The sequence below is a fragment of the Meles meles genome, chromosome 7, assembly GCF_922984935.1.
Source record: "Meles meles chromosome 7, mMelMel3.1 paternal haplotype, whole genome shotgun sequence".
Taxonomy (NCBI): domain Eukaryota; kingdom Metazoa; phylum Chordata; class Mammalia; order Carnivora; family Mustelidae; genus Meles; species Meles meles.
This window is the reverse complement of record NC_060072.1, coordinates 101,349,526-101,368,760: the sequence shown is the minus strand read 5'-3', so window position 1 is coordinate 101,368,760 and position 19,235 is coordinate 101,349,526. Positions and strand designations below refer to the sequence as shown.

Below are 19,235 nucleotides of genomic sequence, written 5' to 3'. Positions count from 1 at the left end.
TGATGTGTTTCTTTGATTTTTTTGTTATTAATTGGTTAGTATAGTTGGCTATAGTACAGTTGGCTGCTCCAACTATATCTATAGCTATAATATCTATGTTTGGGGCATAGATATTTAAAATAGATATTTTAATAGATATTAAAATCTTCTTGTTTGACAGACCCTTCAAGTATGATATAGTGTCCTTCCTCATCTCTTCTTATAGTCTTTGGCTTCAAATCTAATTGATCTGATATAAGGACTGTCACCTCAGCTTTCTTTTGATTTCCATTAGCATGGTCAATTGTTTTCTACCTCCTCACTTTAAATCTGGGGGTGTCTTTGAGTCTAAAATGAGTTTCTTGTAGACAGCATATTGATGGGTCTGGTTTTTTTAATCCATTCTGATAGCGTGTGTCTTTTGATTGGGACATTTAGTCCATTTACATTCAGATTAACTATTAAAAGATATGTATTTAGTGTTATTGTATTGCGTGTTAGGTGACTGTTACTATATATTGTCTCCTTTTCTGGTCTACTACTTTTAGGCTCTCTCTTTGCTTAGAGGACCCCTTTCAATATTTCCTGTAGAGCTGGTTTGGTGTTTGCAAATTGTTTTAATCTTTGTTTGTCCTGGAAGCTTTTTATCTCTCCTTCTATTTTCAATGATAGCCTAGCTGGATATAGTATTCTTGGCTGCATATTTTTCTCATTTAGTGCTCTGAATATATCATGCCAGTTCTTTCTGGCCTGCCCAGTTTTTGTGGATAAATCTGCTGCCAATCTAATATTTCTACCATTTTATGTTACAGGCTTCTTGTCCTGAGCTGCTTTCAGGATTTTCTTTCCATCACTCAGACTTGTAAGTTTTATTCTTAGATGATGGGGTATGGACCTATTTTTGTTGATTTGAGGAGAGTTCTCTGTGCCTCCTGGATTTTGTTGCTTGTTCCCTTTGCCATATCAGGAAAATTCTGTACTATAATTCACTCCAATATACCTTCTGTCCCTCTCTCCCTTTCTTCTTCTTCTTCTTCTTCTGGGATCCCAATTATATGAATATGTTTCATCTTATGGTATCACTTTTCTTTTGAATTCTCTCCTCATGGTCCAGTAGTTGTTTGTCTCTCTTTTGTTCAGCTTCTTTATTCTCTGTCATTTTGTCTTCTCTATAACTAATTCTCTCTTCTGCCTCATTTATCCTAGCAGTAAAAACCTCCATTTTTGATTGCATCTCTTTCATAGCTTTTTTTTTATTTTGACTTGGTTAGATTTTAGTTCTTTTATTTCTCCAGAAATGGATTTTATTTCTCCAGAAAGGGTTTCTCTAATATCTTCCATGCCTTTTTCAAGCCCAGCTAGCACCTTGATAATCCTCATTCTGAACTCTAGTTCTGACATATTATCAATGTCTGTATTGATTAGGTCCCTAGCCATTGGTAATGTCTCTTGTTCTTTTTTTTTTTTTGTGATGAGTTTTTCCACGTTGTCATTTTATGCAGATAGGAATATATGAACGAGAGAATAAAATACTGAAAGGTGACAAAGACCCCAGAAAAATGTACACTAACCAAATCAGAAGAGACCCAAAACCAGGGGGAGAAGAAAGGGGTGGGAAAAAGAAATAAAACTTTAAAATTTAAAAATTAAAAAAAATATATATCTTAATTGGTGAATAGAAAAGAGCCACCCACTTGATTGTGGGTGTATTCTGGTCTCTTAAAGAAAACTACCTCCCAAAATTTTAAAGAAAAACATATATATATATACAAAAATAAGGGCAAATATGATGAAGGGATGGAATAAGACTGTAAAGATAGAAATTTTTTAAAAATTCTAAAAAAAGGAGTTGATAAGATGGTTGGAAAAAGAAAAAATAAAGAGAGAATGTGCTCAGGCTGGAGACTAGAACAAAGCTATGTGCTAGATTTAGGATATATTTTTATCTATTAGAAGAAATTGTATCCCAAAATTTTAAAGAAAAAAAAAAGACCTATATGTATACAAAAATAAGGTTAAATACAATGAAGGGATAAAATATGACTCTAACAATGAAGGTTTAAAAAGATTTTTTTTAAAAAAGATTTTTTATTTATTTATTTGACAGAGAGAGATCACAAGTAGGCAGAGAGGCAGGCAGAGAGAGAGAGAGAGAGAGTGAGAGGGAAGCAGGCTTCCTGCAGAGCAGAGAGCTGAGTGCGGGACTCGAACCAGGACCCTGATATCATGACCTGAACCAAAGGCAGTGGCTTAAACCACTGAGCCACCCAGGCACCCCTAAAAAGATTTTTTAAATAAAGTATTGTTAAGATAAAGTAGTTAAAAAACATTAAAAGAGTAAAGAGGAAAATTACAAAGAATAAGAAAGAAGTAAAATTTAGAAAAATTTAACTTTGCAAGATTAAAGGATCATGGGGAAAAAGCCATGAATTCTATGTGTTGCTTTCCTCTAGCTCTGGAGTTTCATTGTTCTCCTTGATGGGTGAACTTTGTCTTGGCTGGATGCTCTTGCTTATCTTCTGGGGGAGGGGCATGTTGTAGTGAGTATCAAATGTCTTTGCTGGAGTTGAAATTGCACTGCCCTTGCCAGGGAGGAGGCTAATTAATCTGCTGGGATTTGCCCTCAGGAGCTTTTGTTCCCTGAGTGCTTTCTATAGAGCTTTGGAGGACTGGAATGAAAATGGCGGCCTCCCAATCTCCGGCCCAGAGGATCCGAGCATCCAGGGCCCCACTCTCAGTGTGCCATCAGAGAAAAGCAGTCCTTCCCTCCCGTCTGCCTGGTCTCCAGCCCTACTCTGAGCTCAACTGGCCTGTTGACGGGGCGCTTCTGTCTCTGGCGCACAGTCCCGTCTGGAGTCTCCAAACCCAGTGGATTCCTGCCACGTGCTCTCACGTCACTCCACCCTGAGGGGAAGGAGGGAGTCTCTCCGGATCTGCCATTTGTGATGTCCCTGCTTGAAGAGCAGTGGTCCAACTGTGCCTTGGATCATGGTTTAAGGTAACCCCGATCTGAGAGACCCCTCCTCGGCTCTGTCTCTGTTGTTGGCTTCCCTACTCTGAAACCTGGGAGCTTTGTTGTACTCAGACACCCCTGGCCTTTCTGTGACCCCTTGGAACCTGAGACCATGCTGTCTGCACAAGGGCTCCATCCCCACTTAGTCTCTGGAGTGATGTCCCCCAGTGGAGCAGACTTCTAAAAGTTCTGATTTTGTGCTCCACTGTTCCACTGCTTGCCTGGAGCCGGCCACTCCTCCCGCAGTCTGTCTTCCTGTCATTTCGGATTCACTTCTTCATACATCCTACCTTCCAGAAAGTGATCAATTTTCTGTTTGTAGAATTGCTGCTCGTCTTCTCTTCTGTCACTTGTTGAGTTTGTAGGTGTTCGGTATGGTTTGGTAACTATCTAGCAGAATTCCTGGGACCTGATGTCATTTCAGTCTGCTACTCGTCTGCCATCTTGCTTCGCTCCTCCACATAACTTTGTCTTAAATATGTACTATCAATTGGTAGCACATGCCTTGCTCTTACTTGGATGAACTGGTGATAACTGAGGCTTTTTACCAGGGATTCAATTTGCAAAAGTTAAAAAAAAGAAAAATATATACATTTCTCTCATTTATGTAGCACACAGGTTTTTTCCAGCAAAGGAAACTGCATTGATTACTAACTTAAATACTAGTATTCTGTAAGTCTTAAAATCACACATCCTGTGGAGACTGGATTACATTCTGCTGTGAGCCTTGTGCAAAAGATCAGCTGTTCCTGGGTGGCATCGCTACTGTAACAGTGTGAGTCTCGCTTTTAATTTGTCTTCCCATCTGACAGCACATCTAATTATACTTTATGAAATCTGTTTTAAATTATACTTAAACATTTTTTTGAAAGATATTTACGTAAATGTGAAGATTAAATAAATGGTTAAAAATGATATCATCAAATCCTTTTAATTCAAATACCCATTCTGTTGCATTTGAGATATAATATATGTTTTGTTTTCCTTGAGCTAATTTTCAAGAAAACCAAAGAGTGGCCGGGAACTACTGATTAGAATGGTGGTGAGAAATGAGAGATGACCTTTTCTGGCTTTGAAATTATTCAGTTACTTAATTTACATATCTGAATATTTGGAAACGTTTTTGTACCTCTGAAATTCCTTTTAAATTTCCTAGATGTACACATTTGGCAAGGACAGTGAATAGGATAGGAGTGTATTTTTTTAAATTATATAAAGATTAAAAGATTCTATCACACATCTTTAAGTGACAGCAGATTATAATTGCTTTATTCCATTTGTCTTGCTTAGCCTTTTTCTGTCTTTTCAATTTTCAATTTCAATATTATTAACATACTACCTGGTCTATTTACTAGAGAATCATTATCTTTACACAACATAGTATACACTCCTGTTCTCTCTCTCTCTCTCTCTCTTTGGAGAGTTTTAATAAGAATTTTTATTTTGTATCAATGATGTTCTTTTTCCAGACATCTAATGATTTTGATTAGTATTACAAACCATTCTCTAATTTAAGTTTTTGGTTCTCAAACTTTGGTGCATATTTGGATCTTTAAAAAACAACTGATGTCTGGCTCTCACCCCTCAAAGATTATAATTTAATTAGTCTGCGGTGCAGCTGGGGTCCAGGATATTACAACTCCCACATGATTCTGGTGTGTGACAAAGTTTGATCATCTCAAGGACTAATCAGGCTTCCTTTAAGGTGTTCTGTGTTAACACAGTGGTTTCCAACTTGTCGGCATGTTGGAATTACCTGGAGAATTAAAAAAAAAATGATGCCTATACTCCACCCCCCAGAGCTTGTGATTTAATTGCTGTGTATGACAGACTGGGGTTTGAATTTTTTACAAATCCTGTGTGATTCTAATATGAAGACAAGGGTGGGAACCACTGTGTTAAGCTATAATTTTTTAAGAAATTTTCTAAGGAAATCAGAATTTATATATGTTTTCAACATGGAGTCCTCCTTAGAGACTATGTACTTGATTATAATAAGATATGAAATATTCTTTCACCTTGACAGTTACGATTATATAAGTTAGGAGGGTGGAGGCACTTGGAACTCTTAAAATATTTTTGTAGTGCATTTTTAATTTGCATTCATATATATGCTCCCAGGCAGAAGACATGGACACCAATGACCTTTACTAATAGTATATATCATCTATCGTTGACAGATGTACCAAAAAAATGCATTCTTTAATGAGTGTTATATATTTGAAAGGGAGCAAATGAATCATTTTTATGTGATTCACATGAATATTTTTATTTGAGGTCATAATATAGTAAGTATTTCCATTGCTCTGACTAGTATTTGAATGGGGTATTGAGGTAGATAGGAAAACAATTTTTAAAGTGTGAGATACCTGATTGAGTCCTTAAGATTTGTGTGTCAGACTGATCTCTATTTCCTAAAAATGGGTGTGAGCCGTTGACAGCAGTTCAGCGGTTACCTCCCACTTTCCGTTGGGTATTCCTTGTATGGCATTTCTGTTTTGCCAGATCATCTGCTGCCCAGCTGCTCCTCCAGATGATTTACTGCTGCCAATAATCTCTACTTCCAATGACACGTTTGTTCTTAGCTACAAGTCACTGGATCTTTTAAACAAAGTCATTCTACTTGTTCTTTTTCTGCTACATATTCTTTATTCTGTCCAGTTTTTTTTTTTTTTTTACTCCTGAACCCTTTTTCCGTTTCTAGCTTCCTTAAGGTATCCAGGCTTACTACTCTCATACCATGCTCATCAGTTAGGGTTTGGCCAAGAAAAGAGAATCCACTCTGTGAACTGCAAATGTGAAGGTTTTAATACAGGGTGTTAGGATTTGTAGTTTTGGAAAGGCTGGGAGAGTGAGATGATTACCTGTTGGGTGTATCTCCTGACTCAACCAATTTGAGGTCCTCAACTTCTCAACTTGTCCTTCTTCATAGGCTGTGCTGATGCCCTTGCCCACCTGCTTAACCTTTTAGTGCATATGACTTCTATTTCTTTATTCTTTTACCATGACTTTGAGCAGATTCAAGATTATTGTATAATTTATCACTCTCTCTAACCCTTACCTATTCAAGACCTATAACATTTTCATTTTTCTTTTTCAAGAGGTCTCTGATCACGCCTTCCATATGACTTTCTAAAAAAGATTTATTTATTTATTTGAGAGAAAGTGGGGCGGGGATGGGGATGAGGGGAGGGAGAGAGAGCGAGAGCACAGGTGAGAAGGGGAGGGACAGAGGGAGAGAAAGAATCCTGAAACAGACTCCTTGCTGGGTGTGGAGACTAACACAGGATTGGATCCCAGGACACTGAGATCATGACCTGAGTGGAAACCAAGAGTCAGCTGCTTAACCCACTGAGCCACCTAGGGGTCCCCCTGTGATTTTTGAGTGAGTATTCTATACTGGTTGTCTTTATGTCTTTGATTTTCACTTCTTTTTCTGCTCTGTTTTCTATATCCTCCCATTTTCTTCTTTTAAGTTCAGTAATGATATGTTTTGCTATATCCAGCAACTTTTCCTAAACCTCCATTCACCTAGAACTAGTGGATCACTAACATTTGGGTCACCCCCTCATTTTTGAAATTTCTAGAGTGAAATGCAGGTATGCCAAAAGTAGTCTTCATCATTAAAAAAAAAATCTATATGGAATGAATTACTGAGGACAATTTTTTCATCTCCTAACTGCTTTCTTGAATTTTTTCTTCTCTATTCCTCTAATACTCTAATCTGAGTATTTGTAATGATTTTTGCAGGAGATTGCTAACTGATGACTCCTGTTTCTCTATCCACTTCTCGGTGACTCCTCTCTCCTGGATGTGGTACACACCTAATGCATTTTGTTAGGCTAGTAATTATCTAAGAATAGTGCTTCTGTTAGGTCATTTTCTTCCAGAAGATCTTAGTTTTTGTTACTGCCAAACTCCTTTGACTATTGTAAAGTACCTCAGATTCTGGGCTCAATCTACCATTTAATTCCCAACACTGTAACTTTTGAAGAGGAAAAAATTCATTTAGCTACATTGGTTGATTTCTTATATCCCAGATCTGTTAACCCTTGTTTGTTTATTTAAAATTTTGCCCATCCTTTTCAACGAGTTTTGTTCTTATCACATTTGACAAATTAGTTTCTGACATTGTGTTTTTTTCTTTCGTGGCCATTATTTCTAACAAATCCAGTATTTGGGGAAGAAAAAATATTTAGATATAAATTATATTAGGGAAATTGGATTCTTCCATCCATGTGTAGTTGCTGTTAAGTCTGTCGTATGCAATTTTAGCCATTGTTAGTTTTTTTCTGATTTGATACCTACCAGTAATTTCCTTAGTCATTTGGATTGTTGGTTTTTTTATTTATTCTTTATTGGTACTGTCAAAAGTAAAAAAGCAAGGTCATTCTATTCTGTGTGTGTGTGTGTGTGTGTATTTTTTTAAGAATGAAGACGTAGGAATTTGGTGTACAGCTGGGTTAAAATTCTGTTTTTACTCTGCGCTTCTTAGCACGGCTGTCAAGGTCTTTAACAACCGACTATATGTTTCTTTCCCATCCTATCTCTGACCCGCATCTTTATTTTCCCTTTGCTTTAGCCATATTGGATTTCTTGATATCCTCTGAACATATTATAACCTAATTTTTTCATGCATCTATGTTTTTGTTTGCACAATTTCCTCATATGGAATATTATTTTGTCTTAGTTTTTGCCTTGTGAATTGGTAGTCTTCTGCAGGGACAAGTTGAAATGTGTATTGAGTTCTCTGATGTTTGAAGCTTAGTTAGTCTCCTTCCTTTGTGCTGTTATTATTTTTGTACCTTTTAAAAAGTACTGCATTATGTTGTACATGGTTTCTCTATTAGACTAGGAGTTGATTGGAGATCAGGTTTATGTTTTCATTTTTTTGCCTTTTTTCACTCAGTACTTAGTAGATCTTCCACTAGAGCTGCCTAGGGATATATGCCTGTTGATACGCATTGCTCTCTTATACAATGTGTAAAATAAGATTTGGGGAAGCAGACCAGGCCTTATGTTTTTAAAGTGTTTAATAACCACAAACTGGGTTAGGATTCTACTCTTTAGTCATTGAATACATCTCCAGGCAACCTTTGTTTAATGATTGCTTTTCATATCCTCAATATATTCTCACTAATGGAAAATAGACAGCAAATTTAAAAAGAAGTTTAAAGTTGAGTTTTTTAAAAGGGATCTTTTTATCTAACATTAAAATTGGTTAGCATATGAATATATCTTTTATTTAATCACAAATGTATACTGTTCAATGATAAAGCATTTATTCATTACTTAAGGTAAAATTATTGTACTTGAAACAGTAGAGCACAGCAATATCATAAAGTTGTTTTTGGCATGAAGAACTAATTCATTTAGGAGAAAAAGAGAAAACAATGCTTGCTAAGTGTTTGCTATATAATAGTTACTGTGTGTGTGTGTGTGTGTTTATACCTAATTCGTGTTCATTTGCACAATCATATTTCATCGTGAAGAAATGTGGCTCAAAACTGGTTAATAAATTCATTCAAGATAAACCTAGCTTTTGAGAAAGAATTTGAAATCAGCCACTTTTATGTGTCTTTAAAAGGCAATACTGGGTCCACACTTTACTAGTGATCTCATCCCTAGTAAACGTGAGAGTTCATTGAGATATGAATTCTAGGGCAAATTCCTTCTTTGCTTTATCAGTTTCCTAATATAGTTAAATAATCCTCCTCCTACCAGTTTAACTGTATAGCATTGTTTTAATGATTGACTAAGATAAAATGTGAAAAATGATTGGCACAGTGACTGGAACAAAGCCCTCAAAAACTGGAAGCTACTGTGGTTATCATCATGATTTAATCATAGTATCTCCGAAAAAATAAATGAAAATAAATGAAGAAAGAGACCTACCTCTCCATACAAACACAACAAGCTCAAAATGCCATGTGGGGGCTTGAAGTAATGACCCTGAGGGCGAGGCCCATGTTGTGCATCTTGTATTTTTATACAGTGGTTTAAAATGAGCAAGTTGCCTTAATATGCATTACTAAGCCATATAAGATGTAGGAGACTGAAGCTCAAGTTTATTATATTAACACAAGTTTGTACAATAAGGGAGCTCAAAAAAAAGTGGCGTTTGGCTTGGAGAATGGAGTGACGGGGGGAAAAGTAAGAATACTGACTTGTTGTAATGGAAGTGCTGGTAGAGGGGTTATGGAAGATATGATGTGTAGATAACGTAACATGAGGAAAGGCCCAGAAATTGGAAAAAAGCAAATTGTATATGGAAGAAGAAAATGAGGTTAGCCCAGCAGATGGGTTTTTTTAGTTTACTTTCTTAATCTTTAGCCATCTCAGCTGTACCTAGAAGAGTAGCTAATATGGGAAGGGTATAAGGAACATGTTTTCCACATGTTTTAAATGGTGATATGTTACAGTGATATCTGTTAAGTGATAAATACCTGTTGAACCAACACAAAGACCTCATTAAACAGTGGTTGACCATAGGGACATTACCAGGCCAGAACCACGATTACAGAAATGGGGGACTGCACACCTGTATATGAGAGTCAGTGCTCATGGGTATGTCCTATTTGAAGTATGATTTTCCTTATTGGAGAATGTATGACAGTGGTGAATAGAGCATCTTTATCTTTTCTCCCCATTCATATGCTACCATGCAGAAACAGGTGCTCCATAAATCCTGACTGTAAGTGCTTATCATTTTGCTTTCTTCTGATATGTTTTCACTCCTCCTGTCAGTATTCTTGATTGCTTTTCAAGTTTTGAAATGAAATACTGAGTATTTCAAAGGAGGACATGCCTGTGAACATTATTTTGAGTGGTTCAAGGAGCTGGTTCAACTCTTCCTTGAGTTTCCAGTGCTTTGCTTTATTGGAGATTGAAAGAAGTGTGCCATCCTGCCGGTGCTGTCTGATAGAATGCATGTGCTGTGCTGGACACATTTCATTCAAAGTGATGGAAGGAACAGTGGGGGTGTAGTTTGTTCTTTAGATTCAAGTCATTGCACTGGATACATAATGCACGGCTGTTAGATTCTCTTTAGCTTATCCTTTACGGTTAAATTAATGTGTTCGAGAACTTTGAACTTTCTCTGATATAGGACCTCCATGGGGCATGGATGGTTTTTCCCAGTCTTTATGTCACTTCTTTGGGCCAAGTTAAATTCTTGGGTTCTTCTTTGTAACCGCAGTTGGCCTATCCCAGTGTTTATGGTTAGCAGGTGCTTAATTCGTATCTCTTGTTTGAGTTCATTATTGCCTAGTTTCAGAATAGTGCCTGTGCTGCTCTGAATACTTAACACAATAGAATATACACATAGAAAAAGATACATGCAAATGTCACCTCCTTATTGAAGCCTGACCCACAAGAAAAGATCAAGATACCCTGTGATCTAGTCCCTAAGTATTTCTTATTTTTAATTTGGAGCAACTTAACATTTGTTTGTAATAATACATGCATTCTTTCCCCAGGTCAGCTTGGATATGATTCTTCTACATGTCTCCTGCGCACGTGGAAACTTAAAACAATAGAATATGTACATAGAAAAAGACACACATAGAAAAGTGATTATTTCATGGAGTGGAAAAACATAAAGAATTTTATATTTATTGTAGAAATCTCTCACTCCAGTGTTGTAAATATGTCTAGATAGTTTAAAACACCTCAAATTAGAAAGGAGGAAGATAGAAGTTATGTTAGCATAGCTGCCAGTGAGAATAAAATGGGCTTTCCTCCAATTCTTCTTCTTCTTTTGAAAGATTTTATTTATTTATTTGGCAGAGACACAGAGGGAATACAAGCAGGGTGTGTGGGAGAGGGAGAAGCAGGTATCCCACTGAGTAGGGAGCCTGATGCTGAGCTCGATCCCAGGACCCAGAATCATGACCTGAGCAGAAGACAGACGCTTAATGACTGAGACACCCAGGCGCCCTCTTTCAGTTATTCTTGAAATGGAATTACCCCATGCAATGTGCAGCTACCCCCCTGGGGTGCCACTGAGCACAGCTCTTCTCCAATGGATTCCGTAAGTGTTTGTTGAAAACAAAGACAGGGTCCATATTTTTCAGAAATTTCTAGGCCATGTGATAGATTTAGTCTTTAACCCAAGGACCCATGTTCATCCAATGCAATCGAATGTATCTCTGATGAGGTGTTTTGGGGGTTGCACACTTCCATATTATTCTCAAGTTCCCATAATTAGGGCCATTGATCTGCTTGCAACCTCTGTTTTGTTCTGCCTTCAAAGTGTCATTTGTGATTGGTTAAGGCATACAATGATACTGTCAAAGTACTCTTAGAATAACTCATCCCTGGGAACTGGACTTCTTGTTGCTTCTGAGTTTCAATCTGCTCTTGGAGACTAGCATTTATTTATTTTTCTTAGTTTCATTGAGATAAAATTGACAGGTAAGATATTGACATTGTGATGATTTGATATTCACATCTATTGTGAAAGAATTCCTCCCCCATTGAGTTAATTTAACAAGTACACCATTATACATATTTACCTTTGTGTGTGTCTGTGAGAACACTTAAGCTCTATTCTCTAAGCAGTTTTACTTACACGATGCCGTGTTGTCAGCTCTAATCCCCAGGCTATGCATCAACCCCTCAGACCTTATTCTTCTAATAACTGAAAGTTTGTACACCTATAAGTGATACAATGGGGAATTTGCCCATTTTAAAGAAAAACTTTATTTATTTGAGAGAGAACAAGTAGGAAGGAGGGGCAGAGGGAGAGGGAGGAGTAGGCTCCCCACTGAGCAGAGAGCTCAAGGTGGGGGTTGATCCCAGGACCCTGGGATCATTACCTGAGCCAAAGGCAGCTGCTTATCCAACCGAGCCACCCAGGCATCCTGGAATTTGTCTTTCTCTGTCTGACTTTTTTCACTTAGCATAATGCCCTGCAGGTTCAACCATATTGTGGCAAATGACAAGACTTTCTCCTTTTTAAAGGTTGAATAATATTCCTATGTGTTTGTGTGTATGTGTGTGTATCTCACATTTGATCTATTCATCCACTGATGGACACAGGTTGTTTCTACATCTTGGCTATTTTGAGTAATGCTGCTCTGAACATGGGAATACAGATATCTCTTCAAGATGTTGATTTCAATTCTTTTGGATATATACCCAGAGATGGAGTTGCTGGATCATATGGTATTTCTATTTTTAATTTCTTAAGGAACCTTCATACTGTTTTCTGTAGTGGCTACATCAATTTATAATTACAGCAACAGTTTGCAAGCATTCCCTTTTTTTCTGCATCTTTGCTAGCATTTTCTCTCTCTCTTTTGTAATAGCCATCCTAACAGGTGTGAGTTGATATTTCTTTGTGGTTTTGATTTGCATTTCCTAATGATTAGTGATGTTGAGGACATTTCCATGTACCTGTTGGCTATTTGTATATCTTCTTTGTAAACAATGTCTGTTTAGTTCCTTTGCCCATCAAAGGATGGCAAAAGAATTGAATTGTATGGGTTTTTTATATATTTTGGGTATTTGCATATTAATCCCTAACTGGATGTGGGGTTTGCAAATATCTTCTTCCATTTGGTAGGTTGCCTTTTCATTTTGTTGATAGTTTTAGAAGTTTTGTTGTGCAGAAGGTTTTTCGTTGGATGCAGTTTCACTTGTTTATTTTTGCTTGTATTCCAATATTTAAAATAAACCTATCTTGCTCCTGATTGAGTCCTAACCTAGTTTACCCACACAGTAGATCACTTTTCTTCTAGGACAGGATATGTTCTTGTCAGTTACCTTCTTGTAAGTTATTGTTTGCTTGCATGGATTCTTAGTGTGAACTTTGCCTGAATATTCTGTTTCTCTGCTCTGTTAACCTTTTGGAATTTTGGGTTTTGCTGGATATTAACCTTCAAATGAATGTACTAATCTCTTGATGGGAAAAAAAAGATGTGTAAAGCATTTTTATTTGGCAGGCTTATATAACCTAGTGGAGGGGCTCCAGATAACTTTCTAATACATATCAAACTACAATGGGTATTGTGATCATTGTATATAAGTAAAAAATTCTCTGGACACATAAGAAAACCATTTTTACAGGGAATGGTGGGGAGAAATTAGAAAAGGTTTTATATAGGAACTGCAAATACCGTTTGGATTGGGTCCTAAAGGATGAATAGAATTTTGGTATGTGAAGAAAAGAAAAGAAAGAAGTCTGGAAAAAAGAACAAGATGATTAGTATTTGGCACTGTCCCAGTTACATAGGGTGCCTTCAATATTTGTTCAATGATGGATGGATGAATGAATATAGTAAATGTGTGGGATGAGGAAGAAGGAGTAATCAAGGAAACTTAGTGTTGCTAACTTTGCTAACTGGGTATGTTGTCTTGCCAAGACTCAGGAGCCAGAGCAGTGGCAGATTTGGGTGTGGTAAGGGAAAAGAGGGCTATTATGGTGAATTTGAAGGGCTTGGGTGCATCTTATGGAGGTTACAGCATTCTCATAGCTCAACCTTAGCATTCCTCCACTAGCAGCTGATAGAGGGGGTGTTTCTCAGAAGAAAGACAGTGAGAGGGAGATAATTTGGGGGATTTTTATAAAAATTCATGTTAAAATGACTGTCCAAATTAAGGTATTGGAAATACATCATAAGGAATGACAGGATTTTCTAATAAAGAATTTATATGAGGATATAATCTGAAAAAATTGAATAGAAATGGTATATATTGATTATGAAAGAAATTAAACAAAAACCAGATAAGCAACAAGAAAAGTTTTATGACTCAGGTCTCCATCCACTTATGAGTGCATTTTTCAGAACTATAAGCTTGGCTATTATCTCTTTTTAATCTCCACGGTGACTAGATAGAACACTACTCTAGGAAAAGGAAGACAGGTCAAGACTTCTATGTATAAAATAAGAACTATATCAAGGAGATAACTTATTTTACTTGAGTTCTGTTTTGAATTAAGCTGTAAAGCCAATACTTAAATTACCATTCAGGGATTTGGATCAAAATATGACGATAAACAGGAAATCCTAGAATTTCTATATTAACTGGAAAGCTCATAATCGTTAATGAAGAATGAATGTGGCATTTTGTTGGTTTTAATGTAAATCAGTGTACGTACTGAAAGTATTGTAATTGTCATCAGCAAAGTTCAAATTTTGAGTTCTAGGAAAAAAAAATTAGTTTAGCTTTCTGCTAATTAGAGGGAGCGATATTCTGAATTCAAAATGTAGACTATCTCCTGTTTGTAGGGAACGCACTAGATCTACTTATCTCAGAAACTGTGGATGAGAAGATAAATTAGATAAATTTGGAGAATCTAAGCAAAGCATTTGATATTATAGAAGATATTGAAACAAACTTGGAAAGCTACAAGGACATTAACCTCAAAACAAAACAGTCAGATGGAGATCCAGAAATATACCCTATTACATACAGAAGTAAAAAGAGCAGCTCCCTCAAGTTGATGTCACAGGACCCGATATGCTTTGCTGCTTTACTGTTCAGGAATTTTGTGCCATAACTTCTTTACCTGTGAAATATGGGGGCAAAGGTGCTGCCTCATCGGTATTAAATGTACATCAACGTGCTATGGAATATGAGGCGTTCTGTAAGCTAAAAGCTTTCTGGGAGAAAATGCATTTTTAATTCTAGATAAAATTTTGATTAGAAATTTTGTAATCTCTTCACCCCAACTGACCACAATTCCATAAGCCTATATATACTCAGAGAGATATATCCAAGTAAAAATTATAGGCCCTAGGTTGATAGCAAATAGAGAAAGGAGAAAATTTCTATTTTTGTCTGTTTTCCTCAGGTTGTACACACCAAATGTTTAGTTTAGCAAGGCAAGTTTGAGATTAGAGGGGTTTTTCATTGAAATAGAGTTCAGTGGCTGTAATTAGAAACGGCACAACAATAATTAAAAAAATGCTGAAGGAGATCAAGAGATACAAACTCCTAATTATAAATAAGTTACAGAGATGAAAATTACAGCACAGGGAACCTAGTGAATAATACTGCGATTTAACTGTGTGGTGAGAGATGGCGATTACTTTATGAGCCTTGTGTAACGCATAGAATTGTCAGATCACTAGATTGTATACCTGAAACTCATGGAACACTGCGTGTCAATGAAACTTCAACTAAAATAAAGAAATCAATAAACCTAATGGTCCAGCGAGGCAACTTGTGAGAACTTGCTGTGATATGAAGGAAAGAGGATTCTTGGTCTTGGTCTAGTAACAGATCGGATAAACTTAATGATGAATGATTGCACAACTGTGTGAATATATGAAGACCCAGGGTGCCTGGCTGGTGCGGTCAGTTAAATGTTGACAATTGGTTTCAGCTCAGGCTGTGATCTCGTCGTCCTGACTTCAAGTCTGAGTCAGGCTCCACGCTTATCGCTGAAGCTGCGTGACTCTCCCTCTGCCTCTCCCCCTCAAAAATAAATCAAAATAGAGCCTTAAAACATGCATATGTACAAAACCTCACTGAATTATATGCTTTTATTTTTTATATTTTTAAAAGATTTCTTTTATTTGAGAGAGACAGAGGTAGTGAGAACAAGCATGAGTGTGGAGGAGAGGGAGACGCAGGCTCCCCACTGAGCGGGAGTCAGACACCAGGCTGGATCCCAGAACCCTGGGATCATGACCCCAGCTGAAAGCTGATGCTTAACCAACTGAGCCAACCAGGTGCCCCGAATTATATGCTTTTAAAGGGAGAAACTTATGGCATGTGATTTATATCTTTTTTTTTTTTTAATATTTTATTTATTTGACAGAAATCACAACTAGGCAGAGAGGCAGGCAGAGAGAGGAGGAAGCAGGCTCCCTGCGGAGCTGAGAGCCCGATGCGGGGCTTAATCCCAGGACCCTGAGATCATGACCTGAGCTGAAGGCAGAGGCTTTAACCCACTGAGCCACCCAGGTGCCCCTGTGATTTATATCTTAATAAATTTCTTTTTTTTAATGAAAAATTTTTAAAGATTTTATTTATTTATTTGACAGAGATCACAAGTTGGCAGAGAGGCAGGCAGAGAGAGAGAGAGAGAGAGAGAGAGAGAAGCAGGCTCCCTGCTGAGCAGAGAGCCCGATGTGGGGCTTGATCCCAGGACCCTGAGATCATGACCTGAGCTGAAGGCAGAGGCTTAACCCACTGAGCCACTCAGGTACCCCTATATCTCAATAAATTTCTTATCTAAAAAAAGTTGAAAGTATAATTGATTGATACAGTTTGTAAGTAGCTAAACACTGATTTATAATTGGAGGATATACTGCTTATGATCATGTGTGTAACAGGAAGGAACATCTGGGAGGTGGAACTCAGAGACCAGATTCCAGTCCTTACACAATCAATCTCTGAGCTGCTCAGAGTATATTTCCTCATCTAACAAAGGAAGCTAATAATAGAGCATTTTTCAAGGGTAGTTGTGGAGGTAAAGTGAATCAACATAAATTTAGTGAACCATAACTATTTAATGAACATTCTTCGCACCAAAAATAAGCATAGCAGTATGTTAGATATTAGGGATATAATGATAATTGGACAAAGCTTGTTCCCCTAAAGAACACACAGTGTAATGGGCTAGGTGCCTCACTGTGCTGTCTTGTGGACACTTAATTAGCTATGTGTGCAGAGTGATCCAGAAGCACAGAGAAAGATTTTGAAACTAGAATCATAATAGCACCATACAAATTTGAGATACTAATGTTTATGCCTATAGACTTAAAATGGTACGTGGTAAGGAAACTATCAAGTTATTTATATATGAAATTTAAAGTATGAAATTAAAAGAAAAATATGAAATTAAAAAATTAAATAAAAAATTACAGCACACAAACTAACCATGTTACTGGATAAAAAGTAATAGACTGAAACTTTTGATAAACCTTTAATTTATGAGATCATTCCAAATGTTTAAAGAAAACAAAAGAATGTTTACTTCTAGCTTAAGAAAAAAAAAGTTAGAGAAAATGAGTGAGTAATATGTAAAATGAGTTTAGCTGATCTCTATATTAGACATTGTCTTTATTTTCCGACCTCCACAAAGGGAGTAATGTTTGATGTTAATGTGATGGACGTAATTTCCAAGTCTGAGGCCCATACTGTTGCTCTGTTTCTTTGTTCTTACTCACTAAAATATATATCTGAGATATATATATATATTTATATTGAATAAAAACAAATTAAAAATTAATGATAGAATTTGGTAGCTTGGCTAGATGTGATCATGTAAACAAAAGTAGTTTATTACACTTTTTTTTCAAGATTTTTTGTTTATTTGAGAGAGAGAGAGTGTTGAGGGGGGAGATCAGCAGGAAATAGACTAGCAGACCCTGTGCTGAGTGCAGGGCCTGACATGGGGCTTGATCCCAGAACCCCATGATCATGACCTGAACTGAAAGTGAGAGTCAGATAACCAACTGACTGAGCCACCCAGGTGCCCCTATTTCCTCTATTCTAGCAAGAAATATCTAGAAATGATGCCTTTCTCATCATGGTACAACTATAAAATATTTAGAAGTAAATTTAACTAGTAGAGTAACAGACCTATACAAAGAAAACAGTGACTTCTAATTAAAACCACAAAACAAAATCTGAATAAAGGGATAATACATTATGTTATTGGATCGAGAAGGCAATGTCATGAAAATATAGTTTTCCTAAAGGTTAATATATATATTTCATACAATTTCAATGAGAATCATAATAGATTTTTTCCACTGGATCAAATAATCTTAAAATCTAGATGAAAGAATAAATGTCTCAGAGCAGTCAATAAAAACGTGAAAAAGAACACCGAGAAGTGACTTTTCATATCAGATATCAGAGCATACTATAAGGCTTCTGTAGTCAAATAATTATGGGAATAGATAAACAGATTAGTAGAAAAGATTAGAGAATAATGAAAATGTTAAATATAAGGAATTAATATTGACAAACACAGTGGCTTCCATTTTTTTCTGGAGGAGAAATAAAAATGGGTCCTTGCCTTGTGCCATACACAAAAATAAATTTCAGACATATTACACTATAAAAAGTTAAAAATCTATAAATGATTAAAAAATATAGGTATTAGGGAAATCTTCTTAAGCAGGACTAATAAACCATTATCTCAAAAAACAAAACAAAACTGTATTTAACCACTTAGAAATGGGAAACCTATGTATAGAAACCAAAATACATAATGGATCTGAAAAAACACAGGAAGTCACAATGGTTAATATTTATACAGATAAGAAAATTTGTAAGACAAAGGCGGACATCCCAAGAAAAATGGGCAAATGTTATGAATATGTGATTCACAGAGGAGCAAATACAAATGAACCACAAACATATGAAGGAATGCTCAAATTTATATGTTGAGAAATGAAAATGAAAGCAAAAATTAGATAAATATTCATAAATATTAGAATGGCAGAAATTCAAGACTAGTCATGCACATTATCGATAGAAAGTTAGAAAAAAAATGTTCATATATTGTTGATGGAAATAGCCTCTTGCAAAGGTCTTCGGAAAAACTTAGAGGGCTGTGCTATTGTAGATGGAGACTGAAGAAGATGGACAAAGTATAAGGGGACATGGGAAGTTAAATAAAAAGGGAAATGAGAAAACGAGGACTGCCCTTTCCAAAAAATGTGCACCATATTTATACACTTATGTGTGTCTTTGCATAATTTAAATTGAAAGCCTTGACAAATGAAAGAGGAAATTATCAAAATATGGCTGAGCGAAATGGTACTAATGGGTAACTATGAATTTGCCTGTATTTGCAAAAGTCATTTGTAAATTTTAATATTTTTGTAAGAAATTACTTGTGATCTGTCTTAAAACTTGTGTCATAGTTCTTGATCTCTATTCAGAGCAGGGCTTGCCTGTATTTTTTATCTCTGAGCACACATTGGGAATGATAATACTTGCTTGGAACATCAACATGGTGGGAGAGGCTATTTAGAGGTGACTTCTGACATGCCCAGGGACTCTGCTGCACAGGGGAGAGGTTCTGCTCCAGAAAACCAGAGAGCTAAAATGTTTGGCCATACAGAATGCTATAATTTCCGTTTTAATGATAAATTATTTTCTATTTTAACCAGGAATTTTGTTGTTATATATGGGTCATACTAGCTCATGCTAAGTTTTTTTAAAAAAAGGGTGGCAAATCCTTATATCCCATAACCCCAAATTTCTCTTCTGCATGGAATATTCTCCAAACAAGCATTGAATGCATGCTGAAGAAAGAGATGTCTATGGA

General features: G+C 36.4%; 1 protein-coding gene across 3 annotated transcripts in view; it reads left to right on the top strand.

Moving 5' to 3' along the window:
- TAFA2 (TAFA chemokine like family member 2) overlaps positions 1–19,235 on the top strand; it is a 509,650-nt gene that overhangs the window by 232,212 nt on the left and 258,203 nt on the right. The window contains exon 1 of one of the 3 annotated variants that reach the window (XM_046010601.1): positions 2,655–2,977. The exons of 1 other annotated variant lie outside the window; for it this stretch is intronic. In XM_046010601.1, the coding sequence (XP_045866557.1) occupies positions 2,925–2,977 (53 nt within the window). In that variant the 5' untranslated portion in view covers positions 2,655–2,924. Of the gene's footprint in view, positions 1–2,654; positions 2,978–3,737; positions 3,768–19,235 lie in introns of those variants that run through there. One more of the 3 variants, XM_046010604.1, reaches the window with a different exon arrangement.